The sequence below is a fragment of the Dipteris shenzhenensis genome, chromosome 22 (assembly GCF_047967505.1).
Source record: "Dipteris shenzhenensis isolate YYH24624 ecotype China chromosome 22, Dip_SZ_1.0, whole genome shotgun sequence".
NCBI classification, from domain to species: domain Eukaryota; kingdom Viridiplantae; phylum Streptophyta; class Polypodiopsida; order Gleicheniales; family Dipteridaceae; genus Dipteris; species Dipteris shenzhenensis.
In genome coordinates, this window is record NC_141617.1 from 47,702,419 (window position 1) to 47,726,274 (window position 23,856).

The 23,856-nt window shown below is 42.3% G+C and overlaps 1 protein-coding gene across 1 annotated transcript; it reads right to left on the reverse strand.

Annotated features, from left to right (window-relative positions):
• Positions 1–18,469: 18,469 nt before the first annotated feature.
• LOC147888205 (glycerol-3-phosphate acyltransferase RAM2-like) lies at positions 18,470–20,978 on the reverse strand. Its single transcript, XM_087393350.1, has 2 exons — positions 19,842–20,978; positions 18,470–19,595 (listed from the first exon to the last, which is right to left on the reverse strand). Exons 1-2 carry the CDS (start codon positions 20,493–20,495, stop codon positions 18,732–18,734), a joined length of 1,518 nt encoding a protein of 505 aa, XP_087249476.1. The 5' UTR covers positions 20,496–20,978; the 3' UTR covers positions 18,470–18,731.
• Between the last annotated feature and the right edge of the window lie 2,878 nt (positions 20,979–23,856).

The following is a 23,856-nucleotide window of genomic DNA, read 5'->3' on the forward strand; positions in this document are numbered from 1 at the left end:
ACAAATTCTCTTAGCAGAGCCTATCTTTCTTGGCCTTATTTATTGCATTTATAGCTACATCCACCTCTTCACTTGCCTAGTCAAGTCTCATCTTTGTAGCATGTAGGATTTTTTGACTGTTGACCAACTCCGACATTGTGTAGTTTACAAACGGTGTGCCACGACCATGTGAGATTTGGTTAAACAAAGACCGTGGCCCATGAGAAATAGAGTGTTGCCGCAATTCCTGCTCCCTATACCTCAAGACACTTTTGACATCTTCCTTAAGAGGGGTCAACTATACTAACAGATTATTCTTTTGTTGGAATCGTTCAATTTTTTGTTGGAGCTGACCTTGTTGTTGGACCGTACAAACCACACTTTTAGCGAATTCAGCCTAGTTAGTAGTGTAATCATCCTTTGTAGGGACATTTTTTGTAGCCTTGCAATGCTCAAGGGTGAAACCTCGAGCTAATGCAATCCTAAACTGCATATTGAGGGGTGCCTCCTAGTAAACACAAAAAGGAGGTCTAGAGCCTCTTGTAGAAGGTTTGGGTCCCGAAGACTTTTGGCCTTCACCCTATAGTCCTTTAATTTTCATGGCTGACTGAACACAGTGAGCCATTCTCTTATTGGAAGGTCATAGTCTGTAAGCCTTCTCAAGTTCTTCCCAACCATGCTAAGACCATAAATGTCAAAATCTCTTGGCTTGCAGGTCTGTGGATGATCGAGACATTCTTGTAGCACCTCTGAGCTCAGCAAGACCTGTGAGGGAGAGCAAAAGGCGATGGCCTCTAGAGAAGTAGTGCACATAACCTACCAAGGAGAGGTTTGAGTTGAGCTTAGGACTTGTTAGGGAGAGGATTCAGCTGAGCTAGAAGATCTATGTGGGAGACAAGGGAGACAAGGGAGACGATGTGTAAGGGATGAAGAATAAGTTACAACTGAAGTAGTGGTATCATGGAAGCTTACAATCTTACGAGTGTCATGGGACACATGTGCAAAACACCCAATCATAATTTACATGGCTAGTGGATATATGTCACAAGCAAGCACCTCTTGAAAAGTGCTAAATTTGTTCTTTTTTAGCACATGCTTTTAAGCACCAAAAATTGGTATATCAAATAACCCCAATCTATCAAAGGGCAAGGAATATGAATGCCGTGGCATGCAGACCCCCAATCTAGTGCTAGACATGCCAAGGGCCACACAGGGCTAGTGAGTGTCTATACAAGGGAGTGACATACCCTCCCATTTAATGCTTCAAATGCCTTGAAGGACCTCATTTCCTAAAATACTGTCCTGTTGTGATGCAAAAGAGAGATAGCTACTTTGGCATTACAATTTGTGTGCCACTTGAAAATTATAGTATTTACAACTGACTTTGTTGACCCTTGTAACATTGTTAATGGGAAGTAGTTGCTCTCAATCACCATGTAGCCATTGTGCTCTACCAAGATTAGATTGTTTTAATCATGTTTGTAGTGGCATGCCCTAGACCCCACTAGCATCATGGATGATCCTCGAGATCATGCATGTCATTAGATTAAGGCCTAAATGGTCAAATATCCACACTTTCGCATGGTGGAAGGCAAGGTGGGTTTTGTCTAAGAAGTACAATGAGCTATACTTGACAAGTTAATACAACATAGAACATCATGAACCAAACGTACATGAGGTAATCATATATGCTTACTTGAATTTTATATATGCAAGGCGAAAAGATAGATAATGAGGTTTCATTTTCAACATCACAATCAAGATAGCTCTTTTATTGTTAGAAATTTGTTTCAACAGTGCACAATGAGATAAGGACCTCATAAGGATGAGGAAACACCAAGAAAAACACATAAAAGAAAAGCATATAATTTTAGAAAAGCAGAGTTATATACAACTAAGAATTTTTGTTGTGAAAGTGAATTGAGATGAAAAATGGCTTTATATTTTACTTGAAACATTTACATTCAATGTCTAAATGTGCAATAGTCAGGGCTCTTTATTTTCCTCTTATCCAAACTATCCCTTAACAAGAGATGCTATGCTCATGGTTTCCTTTTGAGTCAACCATTTGGCCTAGAGTTTTGACTTCCAAACCAACTCTTTCACTCTTCTCTCTCTTCCAAAATGTTCCTGTACAGAAAAAATGCATTCCTACCACCATCTACAAGCTTGTTTCAAAGAATCTTCATTCCACTGTTGATTAGTCACTTTTCTTCTTATTTGTTCACATTTTTCTTCCACCTGTGAAAGTATCTCAGCAAAAAACTCTATCCAAGCTTTGTTCATCACTCTTCTCTCATATTTCGCTATCTGCACTTGCATTTATCTCTCTTGCACATTTTTAGGGTGCGACCTGACTCTGCTTGGAAGAAGTAAGGAAAACAGGCGTGCTATCATTTTTTTTCTTATTGGAGTATAGAGAATCTTCACAAGAAACAACACATAAGGAGAAAGAGATATACTATCTTGATAGGTATTTTGAAATAATGTTTTGTTTGTTTAAGTGAGGGGGTAGGGTGAAAGAGAGAGGAAGGGAGAAAGACCATATCCCAGACTTAAAGTATTTTGAAACAAGTTTTTGAAAGCTTGTGTGAGGGGGTGGGGGGGAGAGAGAGAGAGAGAGAGAGAGAGAGAGAGAGAGAGAGAGAGAGAGAGAAGGTAACAAGGGAGGAGGAGAAGAAGCAGGGGAGGGCAAGCATAGGTGAGGATTATAGAGTGGGGGAGGCACTAAGGACAGTGGAGTTGGTCACCTCTATGACCCATTAGGCCTGCAACAGCGCCGCATCCACCCGCTTCCCAAACGGTGCTATCGGATGAGGCGATGCACATCTTGGTGAGCACACTAGGAAGGAGAGCTGCCCCAACACTACTGCACCCGTATTTCTAGCAAGGATCACCAATCCCTCTAGGATTCATCGACCTATAGCCATCTCCAAATTGATAACTAAATTTCTTGGGGAAGGGGATTTGGAGTCCCACGTGGAGCGATTCGAGCAAATATGTGATGCATTTGGTGCTCCCGAAGACCTAGAAACGGTTAATGCTTTTGGCCTCGGTCTGTGGATGGCAAGGTAGGCCAATGATAGGGCCCTCAACCCAGAAGAGGAAGTCAACTGGGAGGCATTATGGAAAGATTTCATCATAGGGTTTGCCCCTAGTGGTCATAAGTAGAGTCCGATTTATCAATTATATGAGGTGAAACAGAATGACAAGGAATCCCTTCATGATTACATCGCAAGGATCAAACACCTCAATTCTCGCTACGAACCACATGAGAGGATGAGTGATGAATGATTGTTGCCACACTTCCTCATCAGATTGGCAGACTCGAAGCTACATGACCACTTAATGGTTATGAATCCCACTTCCTTTGAACTCTACAGCAAAGTAGCCATCTGTATAAGTGATAATATGATGGATAAGGTTGTCGAGGACAAAACTACAACTCCATAAGAGGTATCATAATCGGTAAGGTCTTCCAATATGGAGCCTACCAAGAAGGAGAACAATGAACCTAAGGGTTTGGATATGAGAGAGTTGGCCTCCAACCTATTGAATTAGCTAGGCCAGTAGTGGAAGTAAGGAACCTCTAAGGAAACACCGAGTAACCCCCACTTATTTCCCATGAGGGACAATGTTTGGTGCGAGGTATGAAATGTCAATCACCCCTCCAATGAGTTCCCCCACCTCAGGGCAAGGCAAGCACTCTACTGTGCACACCTCAAATGAGACCTCCATTAGCCTTGATAGCCCCACCCAACCAGATGAATGCACAAGGCATCCCTCTAGCCAATCCAGGGTAATATAGGGCACAATAGGCACCCTTAATGCCACCATAATGGGCTTGCAACCACCCCTATCGCGTATAACCCCGGTCAATCAAGTGTCGGTGGAGGATCTACCCAATGATTGGTAGGAGATGGAACATGATCACGGAAAACTTCAACATTACCCTTATGAGGAGGGAAGTGGCATCATAAGTCACTACCTCCTACATGAGGATCAACATGTCCTAGTGTTCCAGATAACACTCGTAGCCATGAAGGAAAGATACATGAACTCCGTGGTACGAAGGCCCCCGATCCAATGTTATACTTGCCAAGGTCCACACAGGGCAAGTGAAGCCGTATAAGGGGTCAGCGCACCCTCCTATGTCATGCTTTAAATGCCAAGGGGCACATTTTCTAAAGGAGTGCCCATATAGGGATCTTACCCTAGTGGTTCCACTCACAACAGACCCCATGCCCTTGTGTGCTAGGTGTGGAGTGGAGCATTTATTCAAGGATTTCCCCTTGAGGAGACTAGCAACTCCAGCCACCTTGCCCAAGAGTACTAGCATCAATTTGCTGAGTATTGAATCAAGTAGCGGCAATACCCTTGAAGGTCATCACAAGGATGTAGGTGAGGGCCATGGGTAAGGAAATGAAGAAGCATGCAAGGAAGGATAAAACTTCTATGCCACAAAACCCCAAGGCATCCGAACCCCCGTAGACCAGATCCAAGAAGTTCACTAGGGAGGGCGAAGGAACGAACCAAGTGCCCATCCAAGATGATTTAGATGAGGAGACAACCACCCTCGCCACCTCCTCTACCTCCAGACGAGCCCTCTCCCAGAATGACCTGAGTATGCCCCTACACCTGAATGTAGACAAACCAGTGAGGGCCCAAGGCCTCAAACCCCTACGTCATATAAAGAAACATATCCAGACCTAGCCTTGGAAAAACAACACTTAATAGATGTTTAAAAGTTCATATGGGAATGCCAGAAGAATTCAGGCATAAGATCAAGGTTAACAAAGGGAATCGAACAACATTCCAATTCAACAAAGAGCAAGGCGACAAGAAGACCACTTTGCCACCACACAAGAAATAATGACAACAACTATAGACTGTAAGTGAAGAGAAGGAGCCAAAGAATGAGACAAAAACTACTACTACAACAACAACACGACTCTAAGCAAGAGCAACAAGCAATATGACTTCATTCTACCTCAAACAGTGTCACAAATACTCCAACGAGATACATGACTCAAGGAGAGGCCGAGGAGGTAATCAACAAGCAAAAAAGAATCGAAAAGAGCAATCCGACAATGCTCCAACAAGTAATTTGATAGTGGTTGGCACTGACAGACGATCAGCAAAGACTCCAAGCCATTGGAAAAAGCAAGCACGAAGCTAAAGAATCTTGCTAGAACATATCCAAAGCACGATGGACAAGCTAAAACCTCTGTGAAGGTTTTAAGAAATGTATTGAGCAACTATCTCAAGCAATAAGATGCAAACAAGATGAACAAATTATGACTCCACAATAGTCACTATCGATAGAGCAGGAGCTCTAAACAAGAACCAAAACACAAATTCAGCAACATTGGTGAACAACAGCACCCACAATCACTATCAAGACAATACATTAACAATTCGACTATCATCTACAACTAGTAAGAGCATTGGAACACCAGACGAATGGCAAGATCATTCCAACTTCTTATGTCTATTTCATGGAGGCACTCCCAATGAATGTCGAAAGAAATTGAAGGTCCACCATCACCAAACCAAATTGGAGCCATCTATTTCACAAGACATAGATCTAGAGATGAAGCTAAGAGTCACACAGATCAAGATCTCAAAAACATCTTCCAAGATCCTGACTCAAGTGGGGAGAGTTCCTCAACCAATTCAGTTCACAGCTCAGAAATCCAAGAAGCTGCTAGCTGTTAACTATTTCAACAACTAGTGAGACATTTCTCAAAGCCACAGTTGGCACACATCTTGCTATGCCTAGGCTTATACATTGTAGCCCAAAGATGATTCAACTTCAATCCCTTTCCACCTCCTTTTAAAAAGAAGGCACCTATTCCACAAGCTATCAAGATGCAAAATCCCTTAGTCAAGTTTGAAGGGAAGAAAGGACAAGATCCAGACAGTCTTGTCAGACAGCTTGAGACCCATTGGATTGCTAGGTGAATTTGGAGCTCTACCTGATCAAGTCAAGAAACAACAATTTACAGCTACTTTTGAGGGTAAGGCAATGAGTTCGTTTATGCACTATGGTGTTGCACATTTTGCATATTATGATGCCTTGAAAGTCTCATTCCTAAGTAGATTCAAAAAAGAAAAAAAACCAGAAGCAATTCTAAAGAAGCTTCCTAATATGAAGAAAAAAGACCTATTGGTGTAGGACAATGCAGAGAAATTTAGGAATCTAAATCAGAGGCTAGATAGCCCCACAAAGGCCTTTAGAGGAACAACTTGCAGACTACTTTTGCAAAGGATTACACAAAGCAATTAAGAACTGTAGTAGCAAAAAGAGACCAGTTGGGAGGAGGAAATGACTTCAACAACAAGGTGAAAGTAGCTCGAAGAGATGAGAGAAGACTTGATTCTAAAACAAAATCAAAATAAAGGAAAGAAGAAAAGAGCATCTGATCTTGACACAGATTTAGACACGGAGAATGATTCCAATGTAGAGGAGTATGACAGTGATGAATCAAGCTCCAACAGCTTAGATGAGGAATCAGATGAAGAGGAAGCTAGCAAAGCAAAGAAGAAGAGAAAATAAGTAGTCAAAATCCAAGGATAAGACAAAGACCAAAAACAAAGAAGAAAAGAGCTCAAAAGGAGACTCCAAGCTAGAACAAATGATAAAAGAATAGTTAATTTGAGGTTATCACCAAATCAGGCCAAAATTTCATGTGAGTTTTGTGGAAAGGATAACCATGACAAAGAAAAATTTTGGTACAACCCAAATTTCAGGGGAAGAGTGCCACCTCACATACAAGTAGCACACAATGTAGCTCCACCAATAGTAGCCAATTGAATTCCAGTGAGAGGAAAGAGGCAAGAAAGGTTCAACAATGTTGCACTAAGGATACAAAATAACCAAAATTGGGGAGGTCAACAACCAACATGGATCAAGCATGCACTTACTGTGGTGTGGATGGCCATAGACCAAGGTCAACAATGTGAGCTAGGGTGTAAACACGAAGAGGAAAGAGGCATCCCAATTGTCCAATACAATGGAAGGAGAAACCCAAATCCTCCAAAACAACCACCAGCAGGTGTGAATATGGTGAGTCTACAAACAATCATTGAAGAGTCCAATGAGAGTATGCATCAGAAAATTGTTCAGATTGTGAAACAATCCACATAACTACACAGAGCAGATTATTCCTTGAAGTACAATGTGATTGCACAACATGCAAAAACAAAACTGAGATAAATGAGCCTCAAAAAGCTGTAGAGGCAATGGTAGTAACAAGGTCAAAGGGAGAAAAACCTCATTGGGAGAAACCCCAAAGAATACAATCAAGACAATTAATTAGATTGAGCAAGGACAAGTAAGAAGCAAATCTCTAGAGTAAATCTAGAAATTAATGCAGCAAAAGAGGCAAAATAGTCTCAAATACATAGAAAAGGAAAAGAAAAATTAGATATGACTATAGTAGCAAAACAATCCGACTGCAATAAAAAAGAAGTGTTGCAAGCAATTAAAGAAACACAAAAGGATGGAAATGATGAGAGATATGCAAAAATGACCAACCATAGGAGGACAGTAGAGGATACATTTGATGCACAATAAGAAAGCAAGAGTCCAACCACCAAAATAGATCCTCCTAAAGTAGATATCAAAAGTCATGTCAAAATCCAATCGAATACAATCCAACAAGCAGAATGCAGTAGCAAAGGGCAACTACAACATAATGTGGAAGAGGATGTCTCTAATATGCATGGCAACACTATGATAATGAGGAAGGAGAAGACAAGGCATAGGGAAGCCTGATACTTTCTTCAAATAGCTATTGCACTCAAAGGTATAGATCACATTGGATCAACTATTAAATCTTATTCCAGCATTCAAGGAACAATTGTTTCAAGGTTTGGAAGGAGACAACCTACCTAAAGCACCATAAGCTATGCTTGAAGAGGATGAAGAGGAATCTCCAAGAATCTATACATCAACAATAGAAGAGGTTGATATAGAGTTCCAATAATTCATGTTGAGTACAAAAGACAAACAATACCAAATGTCTTGATTGATGGAGGGTCTAGTGTTAACATATTATCTGAAGAGTTATTCAAGAAATTTTGTTGCTATGAGTTAGCTTCAACACCATTTCAAGTGAGAATGGCTGATCAAAGAAGAATCTAGCCACTTGGCATCCTCAGAGGCTATGAAATTAGCTAATGGGGATTAATTTTCATTGTGACATTTGTTGTACTCAGAATGGAAGAAAAAGGCAGTTCCTACTCCATGCTATTAGGCAAGCCTACAAGAGTAAAACAAGATAGGGGAGTTGAGAGGATCACAATCAAAAAAGGTAAGAAAAAGTTTAAGATTTCCGTAACATCTAAAAGAGGTTTCCCTCGACATATGTAGCCATTGGAGGCAGAAGGTGGAGAGAAGGTGTAAACATGGTAGCTGAACTTGAGGAGGATGAGGAGGAAAGCTTCCTGAGAAGAAATCCATCTATAATACCTATCTTTGAGGTAGATGTCACAAAAATAGTCAAGCAATATATCGCTAAAGAAAGAAAAACACAAGTTACTGATCTGACTTCAGAAACAACACAGGGAGATAGATTCAGACAAAAGTCGAATGCAGAATCTGACAACAAAGATGATAGTACAACAAAAGAATTAGACAATGAGGAAGATATATTAGATGACAACAACAAAACAAGTATCTAGGCCATCCTTGAAGCAAAAACATAGGTTGAAGAGAATATGAAAAGAAGTGCAAGAGTAAAAGAAGATGATCTATAAGAAATGAATCTTGGAGACAGTGATAACACCAAAATAGTGCTTGTAAGCACTAGTCTCAACAGTTCATTCAAAGAACAATTCAAGAAATTGCTAGTCGAATACAAAGATGTGTTTGCATGGCACTATACAGACATGAAGGGTGTAGACCCAAAATTTTGCCAACATATAACCAATCTCAAAAAAGATGCAACCCTAGTGATACAACATAGATACAAGATGAACCCCAATTATGTCAAAAAATGAAGGAGGAACTAGACAAACTACTCAAAGTTGGATTCATATATCCCTTGGGCCATGTAACATGGTTATCCCCGATTGTCATTGTACCAAAAAAGAATGGGAAACCTAGAATATGTGTGGATTATATGAAATTGCATGCTTCCACAATCACTGATCCATTTCCACTCCCTCTTTGTGACTCATTACTAGATGTTGTTGCAGGCCATGAACTTTATAGTTTCCTTGATGAATTTGAGTGGCTACAATCATATCAAAATGGCTCCTGAGGACAAAGACAAAACAACATTTGTAACTGAGTGGGGAGTATTTGCATCTAATGTGATGACATTTGGACTCGAAAATGCACCATCTACTTTCCAAAAGTACATCCAAAAAGTATTTGCAGAATACTTAACTTTCATGAGAGTATTTTTAGATGATTTTTCAATGTTTGGAAAAAGACATGAACACCTTGATCAATTGAGACTATGCTTTGAAAAGTGCGGGTTGGCTAGGCTTAGCCTTAACCCTCCAAAATGTGCATTTGCTATCAAAAGAGGAGTCCTACTAGGACATATCATATCAGAGGAGGGGATGGAAATTGATCCTAAGAAATATATTATTCAAAAGGCAAATCCCCCAAAGAATGTGAAACAATTACAAAGGCTTGTTGGGTAAGTCAAATGGCATTGCAAATTTTTGAGATACTGGACTGAGATATGCTTTCTACTTACAAAACTTACAAGAGAATCAAAGCCATATGTATGGAGGAAAGAACAGGATGAAGCCTCCAATATCCTTAAAAAGATGTTGGTCATAGCACCCATCTTGCAACCACCTAATTGGGGTTTACCATTTGAGGTCTTTGTGGATGCATCAGACATAGCTATTGGTGCAGTATTAATGCAACAAAAGAAAGACAAATGGTTCAAACTAGTGTACTATGCAAGTAGGATCCTCACAAAGCATGGGATGGTATATGCATTGCATAAGTTCAGACACTATCTGCTAGGCAACAAGATTAAGTTTCATGTGGACCACCAAGCACAGATATATTTGGTTAATAAACCACAACTCATAGGCAGACACAATTGCTCATAGACCTAGAAAATAGCATGCTATTGTAGATTATCTTAGCATATTGACATCAAGAGAAGCTCCGATAGGGATTCCACATGAACTGCATGATGCTGGAATATTTATGATCCGAATAGAAGATCCTCTAGATTGATATGATAAGATGCTATTCTTCCTCACTGATGGTCTAATCCCTTAATCCTTGACCAGAGATCAGAGATAGAATCTTGTCCTACAAAGAAAGCCCTTCTTTGTGATTTCTAGAGTTCTCTACAAAAGAGGAATAGACCAAACCATCAGAAGATATGTCCAAAGTCATGAGAAAAAAGTTGTTTTGGCAGAGGCTCATGGAGGATCAGTAGAAGGACACTTTTTAGGTGAGATCACTGGTAGAAGAATATTGCAAGTAGGCCTATGGTGACCCACTATCCTAAAAGATGCTCATAACTATGCAAAATCTTGTTTATTATGCCAAAGAGATGATAGGCGACTGGATGATAATAGCATTAGGACCTTTTCAAAAGTGGGGGCTGGACTTTGTAGGACCTATCAAACCAACAACAAAGTACACAAGTAATCAATACATACTTGGTACAACTGATTATTGCACAAAATGGGTGGAAGCAGTCGGCCTCAAAGATAACAAAGCTAGAAATGTTGCATTTTTTCTATATTATAATATCATTACAAGATTTTGTGTACCTAGTGACATAGTATCAGAAAAAGGAACACATTTCATCAACAAAACAATCAGGAAAATGACAAAGATGCACATGAAAGTCAACAGCTTACTCCCCTCAAGGCAATGGTCAAGCTGAAAGTACCAACAAAATAATGAAGAAGATATTCAGGAGGACAGTGGCAGACAATCCTACACATTGGGATCATAAGCTGGATTCAATCCTATGGGTATGGTCCACATAGCGGGACTACCACCATTCCACCCCCATTTGTGAGTGAAGTAATTCGGGCATGCCAGTCGATTTGACAGTTCACGATGTAGCACCAGGTCCTTCCCAATATAATCTGTTCATCGGTTGTTTCTGTGGGGAGAACATAAAAGCGTATTTCTATTGCTTGGCAAACAACCATTAGACTTAAATTCATAAAACCCAAGGTTTGTATGAGTTGGCCGTTGATAGCTCTTATTGAAGCGACGGTGAGGGTTAGGGGTACCTGTAGCTTTTCCCATACCTCTTGGGAAATGAAGTTGTGGCTCGCCTACGGATCCACAAGTGCTCTAATGCACATGTGCGGGACCTGCAGTTGAACAAACAACCTAGCTAGTTCTACTGTTAGCTCATTTGTTAGTTCCACTTTTTCAGTCGTTGCCTTAAGTAGTGTCATTTGCTTATGATGTCTGATCTTAGCGTTACAAGCTCTAGCTTCTTCAATGGCCTGGCGTTTCATCCTGGCTAGCTCGGCCTTGAGTTCTTTTTCTCTGTGGATGGCTTGAAGGGTAGACAATGTGATGGGTCCATGGTATCTTTTTAATTTGCTCCCGTTAAGGTAGCCATCCATTTTCGTCCCATCAAGGGTGGCTATTCGACACGCCCCTTGTGGAGTGATCTCAACCACATGGTAGGGACCCATACCTCGGTACTTGAGTTTGTGTGACCCATACCTCGATACTTGAGTTTGTGCTTGGTATTGTGAGTGCTGTACAGGAGTGCTAAATATCCCTCTGCCAAGTCTTTGTCCTTGATGTTGCGATCGAGCCACTTTTTGCATCGAGCCTTCTTTACCTAGAGAGAGTGGGCTACTTGCAACCTTGTCTCCTCTAACCTTTCAAGGTCAACTAGCCATTCTGCTAACACATTCTCTGTAAGTTTTTGCTTAATGATAAGATGGAGGCTAGGCACTACATACTCCATTGGCATCACCGCCTCCACCCCGAATGCTAGGCTCAAGGAGGTACAACGTGTGGCCACTTTGTAGGATGTTCTGTAGGCCCATAATGCTGCTATGAGCTTATGCTCCCAGTCGGTACGACTGACCTCTACCATACAGATTATGATCTTACAACAAGTTTTATTGAAGCTCTCAGCCAAGTCATTTGCCCTTGGGTAGTATGGAAGTGGTTGATCAAGAACCTTCAGCCTAGCTGATCTTCATGGCAATGTTTTTGACAAGCCTATCAATGGATTTTGGCTCAAACCATATGTGGGACTTGATCCATCACAAACAAATATTAATCTAGTATGTATACAAGCCTATACTGATGTATATCAATTTTTGATTACTCTAAATATGATACAGGTGGAGAAAGCAAGCTGGAACTACATCCGACAACAATCTGACCTAATCTGACACTGCCACAAAGCAAATAGACCAAATTCCTTACCTCAATTGAGTACAAGCCAATCATTCAAAAAAGGAAAGAGGAACAACATGCTCAATTACAAGATATCACTAGCTTTGTCATGTCACCTATTACTGGTGAGCTGATTCCAATCAATGAAATGGCCAAATATATGTGCAATTCCCTGATTGATCCGAAGTATGAGCAAAAAGAGAGGAAGATGGCTAAATTGAGGGAGACAACTCTAGCAACTAAAGCTAATGACGATATGGAACCACCAATGAGAATAGTCAAAATTTGGAAAAGACCACAGCAATTGATTCTAGCAAACAACCAGTCGACAACTATCTAGACCCGACATGGAGGAAGCGGAAGAATGGTCCGACCAATACCCAAATCATCCTAAAGCAACTAAACTTTGCTAGTGACTCCGACACCCCCAAAACCCAGCAAAGACAAGTAGGAGTGTGGCCTCACAGATGCAATATGAAGCAACAACGGCACGACAATCAATCCAATAAAATCGGCAAATGTGAAAAGTCGGATTGGCAGGCGCAGTCAAGAAGCAAGGCGAAAAGCTATCTGCAATCATGCACATTTATCTGGACAAAGGCACCACCTAATCTGCATGAAAGAAGAGTCGGAAGCCTGACTGCTCATGACAATATGGCACCCAGTGTTGACAAGAATTAGGATGATAGTCTGACGGCCCATAGATGGCCTACAATAATTGGAAGCACATTCTGCCAATAGGTACAATAAGAAACACGAAATCTGACTACACTAATCTGATTACACTCCACCCAAAACTGGTTCGACCACTTCATAAGGCAGAAAAAAAAGGCTTTCCGATGTCAGTCCAACTTGCAACAGCACTATTGAGAGCCCAACGGCACATCCGACACCGATCCAACTAAAAATAGTTGAAGACCCAAGCATGCATCCGACTGCACTCCACCAAACACACATCCAACCATGAGCACCAAGGAACCACCATCATCAGGCCGAAAGCTAGACATATGGGACCACATTGAACTCGACATTGACAAGATCTCTCATGCATTCGAGGCACAAACATCGAACATTCTCTTGGATCCTGACTCGCCACTCATAGTGATCATCCACATGCATGCAACGTTCACAAGTGCCAACCACCAACTATAAGCAGAACGTACACTTCAGCTCAGTTCACACTTTGTGATCTACAGTCCTCACCAACAGCCTACTTGACCTCTAAAGATTCCTTCTCCATCTATATGGCCCCGAAATGCTCACTCGATCTTGCCCATGCATCTGCAGATGAAGCAGCAACAAGCTTGCAATTGACATTGCTAAGCGACACATCTCTACATGAGAACATGATGGGGAAGAAGAAAGGCCAAACACGGATTTGTAAAAGCTCGAGGAAGAAGGAAATTGCAGATCCCGAACCGATTGCCATAGCACTTTTAGACGAAGAAGAATCGGATGAAGAGTTGATGATGTGGCCAATTAAAAAAATAGATGATCCATATGAGTTTCAAGGCCTTTCGAGTGTCACTCGACCCCACATAGCATAGCAAGTGGCTAAAGAAAGTTGACCTTCTGAATTATGTAAATTTGCCCTGGAATACATGGAAGTCCTAGCCTGACGCTATGAAGCTATATGAGCACTTTCAGAGAAGAATGATCGGGTCTACTCCAATGGCAACTCCTAGTGTTATCTCACATGTGTTCAACCTTCCCCTCACAAAGGAAGAGGACACTTATGATAAGAATATGGAAGCCGGCATGTAGAAAAAGTTTGAACCTCCAAAAATAGCCAAGAACTATTTCTTCATCAACAAGGTTCAAGACCTTGCTCGCCGATAGCAACTCGAATGGTACTTCAAATGAGTTCAATTTCTCATGAAGACAAACACCATGAGCCGGGAAAGCTATGCAATCCTCCAAGCTGCTGAGAAGGGCATGAAGATTTCTTGGGCAAATCTGCTCCACTCTAGACTCATGACTAAGGTGTCCAAGAAGAACCTGAGCACCACCAACAAACATTCCAAGGTAGCTCCTTTTATTAATGCCCTGTTTGATTTTGCAAACAAGTCTACAATACGATTTCAGGAGATTAACATGCAATACTAAGAAGAGAGAACCAAGGCCAGTCAAGACCCACAGGACGATCCCAAAGGTAAAGTAAAAGCAGTACAAGAACTAATAGAGGCAAGGTACAACACAAAGGAGGCAAATCTATTGATATAATATGGGAATCCCCTAGCAGATACTTTGTGGGACACTCGTATTGGAGGAGCATAATTATTAGCTAGACCATTCGATGCTAAGAAGGCCAAACTGACAACATGAAACATACATGTCACCAAGCTCTCACATCAAAACAAAGACAGTGAAGATAACATTGAGATAACCATGCTCACACCACCAAAACATGGAGCAGAAAATCCAATAACATCGACCAAAGTGAAGCAAAGTACCACAACTGGTATATTGGGCAAAGTATCCATTTCAGAGATCGAGTATGCAATGAACATTCTGAAGTCATTCCATGATCAACAAGACAATGTACATCTCCACTTGATGAAACAAATTCAGGATCTACAAAAGGAAAGGGATATAGTCAAGCAAAAGCTCAACATGCAGAAGCAATTAGAGGAAAGCCAAGAGGAATTGGCCCTACTCAAAGAGGAATATGCAAAATACAAGGAATCTCAAGAACAACAAGTGTCCAAACTATTGGCTCAAGTGAAGATATAGACGGAATGTTTGCCAAGAATTACAAAATGGCTTGATGAAATGAAAGAAGAGTTCTTTTTTCAACTGCAAAGACTTGCAGCAAAAAATCAAAGAGAGGATCAGAGCCCTAGAAGGAGCAGAACAATCACTCAAAGAGATGGCTGAAGAGGTTGATGGCATATTCATGTCTTTTGTTAAAATTGTTGACCTAAAGATGCAACTGATAGAGACATCTCAAGCCCTATGGTCTAATGTGAAGAATAGGTTACTTGTGATTCCTAGAAGGCCATATGAGGCGTTTGCTTCAGCAACATATGCTTATGAAGTTATGGCCCAAGAAATGGAGAACATGCAAGACAAATTGAAGAAGACACCATAGCAGGATACCCCAATGCATGAACTTGAAATTGTACACACCCCACAAACAGAGTTCCTCAACTCTAAGGTCAACATTTTAGTCTATGCTACAGTAGAGGTAGAACTTGCAGAAGCACCCATGATTGGGGAAGAATGCACACAGCCAATTTTCAAAGGTAGGGAGAAACACAGTAGTGGAAAGGACCCAACTGCCACCACTAATACATGTGAATTCAATATGGCAGGGGCTCATTCCAAGTGGGTATCACTTCCTGATTTGTAGGTTTGCTTCCAATAGGCTGCTTTGGCATAATTGGATGATCATAAACGTGGTAATCTACTATGGAAATAGGCGGGGGTGTCAAGTTGCCTTTTTCCACGTCCCGCTCTCTCTCAAGTAAGCATCTATATGCACTATGATCATTCACAACATCATGATCTGTATACGACTGTCAACATTTCACACACTCTAGTATCATAGCTAGTGATACTTACATCTATGTTGCAATTCTTTGGCAACACGGTGATTATCTTCCCAACCATAAAATAAAAAAAATATTTTAGAGATTTGAAAGTATTTGGGCATATTATACATAGTCTGAAATAGCTATAAAATGGCTTTTGGTTCAGCATAATCAAGTCCTAACATATTGCAGGCCTTTTTACATATTGCAAAATAAGGCATGTAATATGAAATCAAAATTCCCATGCTCCAAATCGTTGTCGCATTACATTGGCATAGTTGTACTTAGATGCATCATGCATATTCCACTATCACTCATCTACAATTTTAGGCTCTTCACATGATATACTACTTTCTACCATGGGATGCACATCTACATGGGTAACACCTCATAGGACGGCAGTAACAAAATTGACGCCTAGTCCCTCACACCTTTGTATTTGTTTTTTCTCGTCACCCATCAGAATTTTCTCCTTAAGGCAGATCTTGTGAACACTCGGTTGCAAATGTTGCATCTGGATTTCTGACGATCTAACACTATAACAAAATCCTATGGCTTCGAAGGTTTTTCCCTCATCCTTGAGCCTCAATCTATGATTGTTGTTGATCTACCGTATTCTCTGCAAGGGCAAGAGATCCTTCGTGCATGGAGTTTTCCTCTCTCAGGCATGATTGTTGTCCATGTAAAAGAGAAACAATCTCATGTCATTAAAATGTGTTAGCAATTGCACTAGCTAGTATTCAAATGATAAATTGTAAACTAAGGGCTTTGCATTTATGCAATTTACATCTTAATGTCGGTAGACATCGGCTAGCTTAAGTGAGAGCATCATCGACACTATCTACACTTTTTAAAAGGATAAATGAAACTTACAAATTTGTATGGAAGCTTTTTTTATCCTTTTGGTTATCCCTTTTTGTTCTTATCAAGGCTCCAAGAAGTCCTAGAATTTCAAGAATACAAACTACACGATGAGGATGTAAAGTTAGTTATATCACGTGGTGAATTAATAATACCGTACGATATTTTGATTAATCTTGTATGATAATTAGAAATACCATATGATAATTAAAAATACCACACGATATTTTTCAAATTACCATGCAATATATGGATTTATCTTGCAATAACTCCATGCAATTGGTCCCTATTACAAATCGCTATAAGACAGATTTAAAATGGTTCTAGGTCGGGGAAAAAAATATTTTAAGCATTTAAACCATCGATTTAAAATGCTCGTTTTAAATCCTTTCCAATTCTCTGATTAGTGGTAGTTCGGTCATTGTAATGAGTCTTAGGTTTAAGTTTTTATGTCTTTGTAAGAGTTTTGGGTGGATTAAGTTTTTGGCCTTAACAAGAGGGGGTAGTAAATTATTGTCTTTTCACTTGTATGACATCAATTGTGATATTATTTAAATGAGGGTCTCTTTCTTTCATCTCTTCTCTCTCCTTAGTTTTCACTCATCTACCTTTCCGTATATTTATTCACCTTCACTTGCTTTTTGACCTTCTCTATAGTTAGGCTATCGTAACATTTTGCTTCCTTTAGGAAAAGGAAAATTAAGAATTATTTTATTTTTGATTAAATTCCTATGATTAGAATAAGTTGCACTTGCTACTTCTATTCCCTTGATATCCTCCATCTACCTATTTGTATCCCTTGAAATCCTCCATCTTTTTCTCCCCTCCTCTCTCTCTCTCTCTCTCTCTCTCTCTCTCTACGTGCCCACCATCTCAAGAAAGTCACATGAATAAGATTCATCTTGTTTCTCTTACACTTTGCATCTTTTGTTTCTCTTTTACATGTTATACGAAAATGTAATTATAATATTTGTTCGAGCTACTTTACAGTTTCTTTAAATGGGGACTTAGTGATTATGCGAGGAAGGCCTTGGTGGTGACTTTATCATAAATACATCTCAAAAAATATTGTTATAATATATGTTTGAGCTACTTTAGAGTTTCTTTAAATGGGGACTTAGTGATTGTGCCAGCAAGGCCGTACTGGTGGCTTTAACATAAAAATGTCTCAAAAAACACTACAATCAACAAATGTGCAAACCATGACGAAGTACTTTAGATTCAACTCACGATTCAAAGAACCAACAACTTTTGACTCTCATGTAGACCTAGTTCATGTATGGAGCAACCTTGCAAAGCTTTGCATTGTGGACAGACCATTACATTGCATACACACATAAGACACCTACAATAAAGTTCCAAAAGGGAGGGCCTTAGTGGGCTTCCCACCTTGTTTACACAACTCAAGAGAAAGGCATATGAATATTTTGCCGTGTACGAAGATTCTTTGCATGCAAAAGAACCTATTTCACGTAGTACCTAGGGGGAGCTTGAAGGAGCAACGTCTACTTACAGCAGCTAAATTAGCATCGCTGAAGTGGGACCTTAGGAAGAATGACAATTCGATTAAAGTTTCAACGTTAAAACCTTTTAAGGCTGCAATAAATGGAACGCTTGCTAAAAGCTGAAGGTGAACCGACAGAGCCTCAGCATGCAGAGTGCCACCCACCATGGCACGAAGAGCAAGTGGATAATTACGGTGCACCAATATGAATTTGAAGAACATAGAAGAATCGAGGAAGTACATTTAATCGGTAGCTTGAAGAACATAACCACGTGCAGCACTTCAGCTTGAAAATTGTAATTGTTCAGAGCTCGAAGAACGTAACTACTTCTTCGCAGTATGTCCCGTCCTGCTACAGAAATTTCTATATGCACGAATTCAAGAGACGGTGATTTCGGCTTCCCGCTCACGAACTACTTATTTGCTACAGATATAGGGTTCTGTCCTTGAGTAAAAGATGAATTTTGAGCTCCAGAGTTCACTACCGATCGTTTGGAGGCACCACCGATCCATCCCCTCCTGCCAGCATACGATATTTATCTTTGCGAGTGAAGCCGGTGCACTCGAATCCTAGCGTGGCTGCCAGCATCTTCTGAATGCAGTTCGCAACCTCTATGGGCGCCTTGCCCCCTGCGTGTGTCAGCTCTCGCGGGAGCTGGTCCAGAATGGTCACCTCGTACTGGGGGTGTGGATTCATCATGAAGAAGAAGGGATCCAGGGCCTTCAATCCTCTCACCGTGTTACCGTAGAACATGCCCATCTTTGGCAAGACTGCCACCGGCACGATCTTATCGGTTAGCTCTGCGAACAAGGCGCTGAACCGCAGGAGAACCGGCTCCCTGCAAGTGGTTCCCTCGGGGCAGATGGCCAGGCTGCCTTGCTCTAGCAATCGCTTGATGTTGGCAGCATCCATCTCGCGATTCCGAGTAAGACGAACTGTTCGGATAGGGGACAATATCTCCGTTAAGCGGCTCACGCTGTAGGTTACTGCCGTGAGGTTCCTGCCCAACGCAATCGAAAGGATGACAGGATCCAAACAGGTTCTATGACAGCACACGAACAGGAGTCCACCGCGTGCTTCATCCGGGGGTGGAATATTTCCTTTCACAGTGAGACCGATTCCCAGAAGCTTGTACACTATCGGGACATATTGCACAGGAGTGTTTACAGAAATTAAGACTCGGATGACAGACAAGATGAATCCAATTGGAATCCAAAGAAGTGTCAAAAGTGCAACTAAGGGCGTGGGGCGCTGCACGAGGCGCCCATCGTGGAAGACGACGGGTTTGAAGAGCTTGCGCATAGGAGCAGCCTCTACACTTCTATTTGATACTATGTAAGCTTCCTGCAATCACAAGCAAGAAGAGATCAGCAATCTTTCACAGTGCATTTTGCAGCATAGCTCAACTTCTTCATTAGGACGACAAGCGGTCCAACGCAATAAATTTGCTGCCTTGCGATCAATCAAGTCAAGATAAATGACGAATGGCCTATTAACTTCTGCAAACAATCGAAACAGGCCTATACTTAGATCAAATCAGCTCAACAGTCATGCAGCATTGCAGCCATTGAGCAGGAGCTTCTTGACTACCTCGCAAAGGCGTAAGAAGGGATAATCCGTCACTCGGTCCCCGAGACCGACTTCTGGTAGCTCATTACCAAACTCAGCTTTCACTGCATTCCTCTTGTGCCAACCCACCAACACTCCTGGGGACTTTAGCAGCCCCGTTGCCCTACCTTCCTTTGTCACATGTAATTCCGTGCCGAGTACCTTGTCCGCACCAAGATGGTTCGTGGCGAAGAATTCCACCATAATGCGAGGATTTGCGGTGACAACGCAGCGATTCCCGCACGAAGAGAACACCCTCCAGGATTCGGGATGAATATCCTCAGCGTAGAACTTAGGAAGAACTGCACGGGCCGTAGCTTCAATATCTCGGACTCTCAGACCAGCAAACGAGAGAAAGATTAGGATCTGGATGCCCGCAGCCTCCGACACAAAGTGATAGAGAATCCAGGCAAGGGGAGCAAAGAGCATGAGCACGACTGCCCGCAAGAGACTGCCTGCCTCCAGAGCTACAAGCATGAAGTAAGGAAACGAGCTTCTACCTCTAGTAAGAGTTCCATCTAAGTCGGCCACGATCGACTGCTTCTCGCGGCCACTAGAGGAACATTTCTCAACATACTCAAAGGGTGGCAGCTGGAAGCTGGCATCTGCACGAGCTTTTGCTTTTGCAGAGCCCATGTGGAAGAATGCAATGCTCGGACGAATTCGGGACCTTTGCAAGACGTTATCTGTATATCAACGTCTCAAAGGTTCTTAGTACTGGAGACAGCTATCAGATGATCAGGAAGAAGTAGAGAGAAGCTAGCTGAGTCAGAGAGAGTGTCCAACGAGAGGCGATTAACGGGAGGCGGTTATAGAGAGCAAGGGTAAGAATCATTCAAGCTTAACAGTCGCGATTCCGTTCTGAGATGCATGCAAGCATGCAGTCTAAGTCTAAACAAAGCAAAACCGAAAAAGAGGAAGGCAGCTGAGCAGCTGAGCACCAAATAGATGACTCAATGGAAGCAGGAAATGGCTGGGGAAGGGTTGAAGCGTTGGGACGAAGAGGTAATAAGTAAATGCAGTAGGATGGAGGAGAGGAAGGGGGTGGCGGAGGGAGACAGGGCAAAAAAACAAAGGGTGTAAGTAGGGTAGAGGGAGTTGCCAACTAGAAGACGGGCACATTTAATGGCGTGGAGGGCGGAGGCAGGGGACACGGTTTATATAAGCGGAGTATGGTGTGGACGTGTCCAATGTTGGTTGAGGCGTAGGTAAGGGCAGTTGAGGCGTAGCAGGCCTACTCCTTGAAAGATGGCCTTCCTAGCCCCCACCTCACCATTTCAACTCCGCTTAAATACTACTACATCTTCCCTGCTTCCCTTCAAGGAATAGGAGAAAACATTTTCCTTAAAAATATAACTAAAATGTCTTGAAATCTTCTAATTTTAAATTTAAAGGTTAATTTCCAAAGTTTGCCATTGAATTGACATTCTTAAAAATAAAAAATAAAAAGGCCGAGTTTATTGATAATAGAAAAAGTAGAGTACAAAAATGGGCCAGCTTATAGGGCAACACGCCCGCGGCCTACGCTGAGCTTCTCACTAAGTGCCTCTAGCTATCTCTACCAGCCACTCACCCACAAGGGGATCATGATTCAGGGACAAGGTGCTAACATCAATTAGTGATGTTCTAGTGATGTTTACTACCATGGAGTCTTTAATTCTCGTTGTGCCACGATCAAAGGCGAAGTAGTTCCTTACAGTGCTCCACGTAAGTACGACCAGCACACCTTCAGTGTGGACGTGAACCCATAAGAGTCCCCCGCCAGGGTTGCTTTCTAGTTACTCCCCATCTTAAACTTATGCATGAAGCAGCTTTTCCTGATTCCCGCCGCCACTTGCAACCAAGTTGATCTCGCCACTAGACAGCCCCAAAATAGTTGGATCACTGTTTCTGCTCCGCTTCCACAAAGCGGGCATGGGTGGCTAATATCCATGAGCCTGGCCAGCCCAGATCGGACTAGGACCAGGAAGCTTAGCTTCGATGTCCTGCATCCTTTCCAGATGTCTCACAGACGTGCCCTCCACCAGGCCGTCGAGCGACGCAGTCCGCAATTTTTGTTCAAGGCCGCTGAGTAGATCCCTCCTTCTATCAAACTGTTGTGGATTTTTCTTACAGAGAGCTTTCTTAGCTTCGTCCTTCTAAGGTGCCGCTACTGTGAGTCGAGGCCATTCGCCATCGCGACACTATTGATGGGCCACGAGTCCGGAAGCTGCTCCAAGGTGACACTTACCAAGGTTTCTTTCCTGGCATTCAAGGCGAACCTTGCACTTATGTCTTCCGGCGCCATCCACTCTCCTTTTCTGCCATTCCATATCCAGCCCCATGTCTTTAAACCTTTCCGGAAGTTGTTTCTTGCAGTAATCAAGTTTAGCCTAGCAAAAGGCGTCTCTCTCGTAGTAAGGGCTTTACCCCACTAGATGGACTCGTAGACGCTTCCATCACCCCTCAATCCAGGTCTTCCGCTCCACAAGATCTGTTGGATGCATAGTTTCCAAGCTCTACAGAGGCCTACTACCAAGTCCGGCGAACCTTTAATTTTTAGAGGAAATTTTGAAAAGAGCCTCTCATACCAATTCAGTGCGCTCCATGAGCCTACTCTGACTGCGCATCCTTGCTCTATGAACCACTTGACCAGTTGAATCCAAGGAGCGTTGTCCACGAACAATCTGGGTAGCCACTTATCAACCAGCGAGGCATTTTTTAGTTTGATATCCGGGAGCCCCAGGCCACCCTGTAGCTTAGGCAATTTCATGGCATCCCAGGGAATGTAGTGCATGTCTCTTGCCCTCCTCTTCAAACCACAAGAAAGCTCAAATTAGCTTCTCTATGAGCGCCCAATGGCTATTGTAGAAGTTCCAAAGGGATGCCAAATACGTGATGGACGCAGACAGGACATGCTTCAAAATCAAGAACCTGGCATTCCACCTCAGGCTATGCCCGCTCCATGCTTTGAGCTTGGATTTAATCTTTTTTGCAAACCACTAATATCTCTACTTCACCGAGATCCCGATCCCAATTCTCCTAAATATCTCACCACCTCCCCACAACAGATCCACATTATTGCAAGATCTTGGGGCTAACTTGGAAGAGGATCCGGTTTCGATCTAACCCGAAGCTTTTGTTCCAGCTACACTCAGACCCGGAGGCCAGGCAAAACATTTGCATCACTTGCATCAAAGCCTAAACACTTTGCTCATCTTCTTGAGACAACACCATAACATCATCTGCAAAAAGTTGCACGCACAGGCGTTCCCTGAAAGGCAGCGCCACACCTTTGAACTCACCCTCCGCTTGCGAATTCTTAAGCATCTGCATTAAAGGCACAGTATAGATTGCGAACAAAAGGGGAGCAATCGAGCGCCCTTGGCGGACCGATCTATTGAGTTCAAATCTTCCCACAATTCCTCCATTTATACATAAGATTGCAGCTGCAGTGCAAAATAGTGTAGACAGCATGTTTCCAAATCCCTCCCCAAATCCCAACTGGGAAAAGGCCCTCTCAATGAAGTCCCATCTCAATCGATCATACGGGGTCACACGCACCACTTCCTCTTCTGTCGCTTGTTCCTGCCCCTGAAGGAAGATGTCCATTTGCATCTCGCTGTAGGGAAGGCCCCGCTTCTAGAGATTTTTACGCACTTCCAAAGCTTGGGGTCCCCCCCTTCGACTCACTAAAGCTTGGCTTGGCGAGGGAAGGCCCCGCTTCTAGAGATTTTTACGCACTTCCAAAGCTTGGGGTCCCCCCCTTCGACTCACTAAAGCTTGGCTTGGCGAGGGTCTGCTTTGCCTTTTTTACCGACCAACGTCCACTAGCCATCATTTCGCTAGGGCATGCTCTTCCCTGACTTGTCACTATGCTCCTGTGCCTTTTGAGCTTCCATTCTCTACAAATCTGCAACCCATGTAGCTTTGGCTGGTACTTTGTTGGGGGAGGTCGAGGTTGTCTACGCCTCTTGGTTCCCTGTTGTTGGGGGCTCCATCGTCTTCCCTTCAGCTT

Bases quoted from the DNA above. Each gene is read 5' to 3' on its own strand.
- LOC147888205 (XM_087393350.1), bottom strand. From the start codon at position 20,495: ATGGGCTCTGCAAAAGCAAAAGCTCGTGCAGATGCCAGCTTCCAGCTG. The intron at 19,596-19,841 runs GTAGTCAAGAAG...TTGTGATTGCAG, and splicing joins CCTTCTTACGCCTTTGCGAG to GAAGCTTACATAGTATCAAA.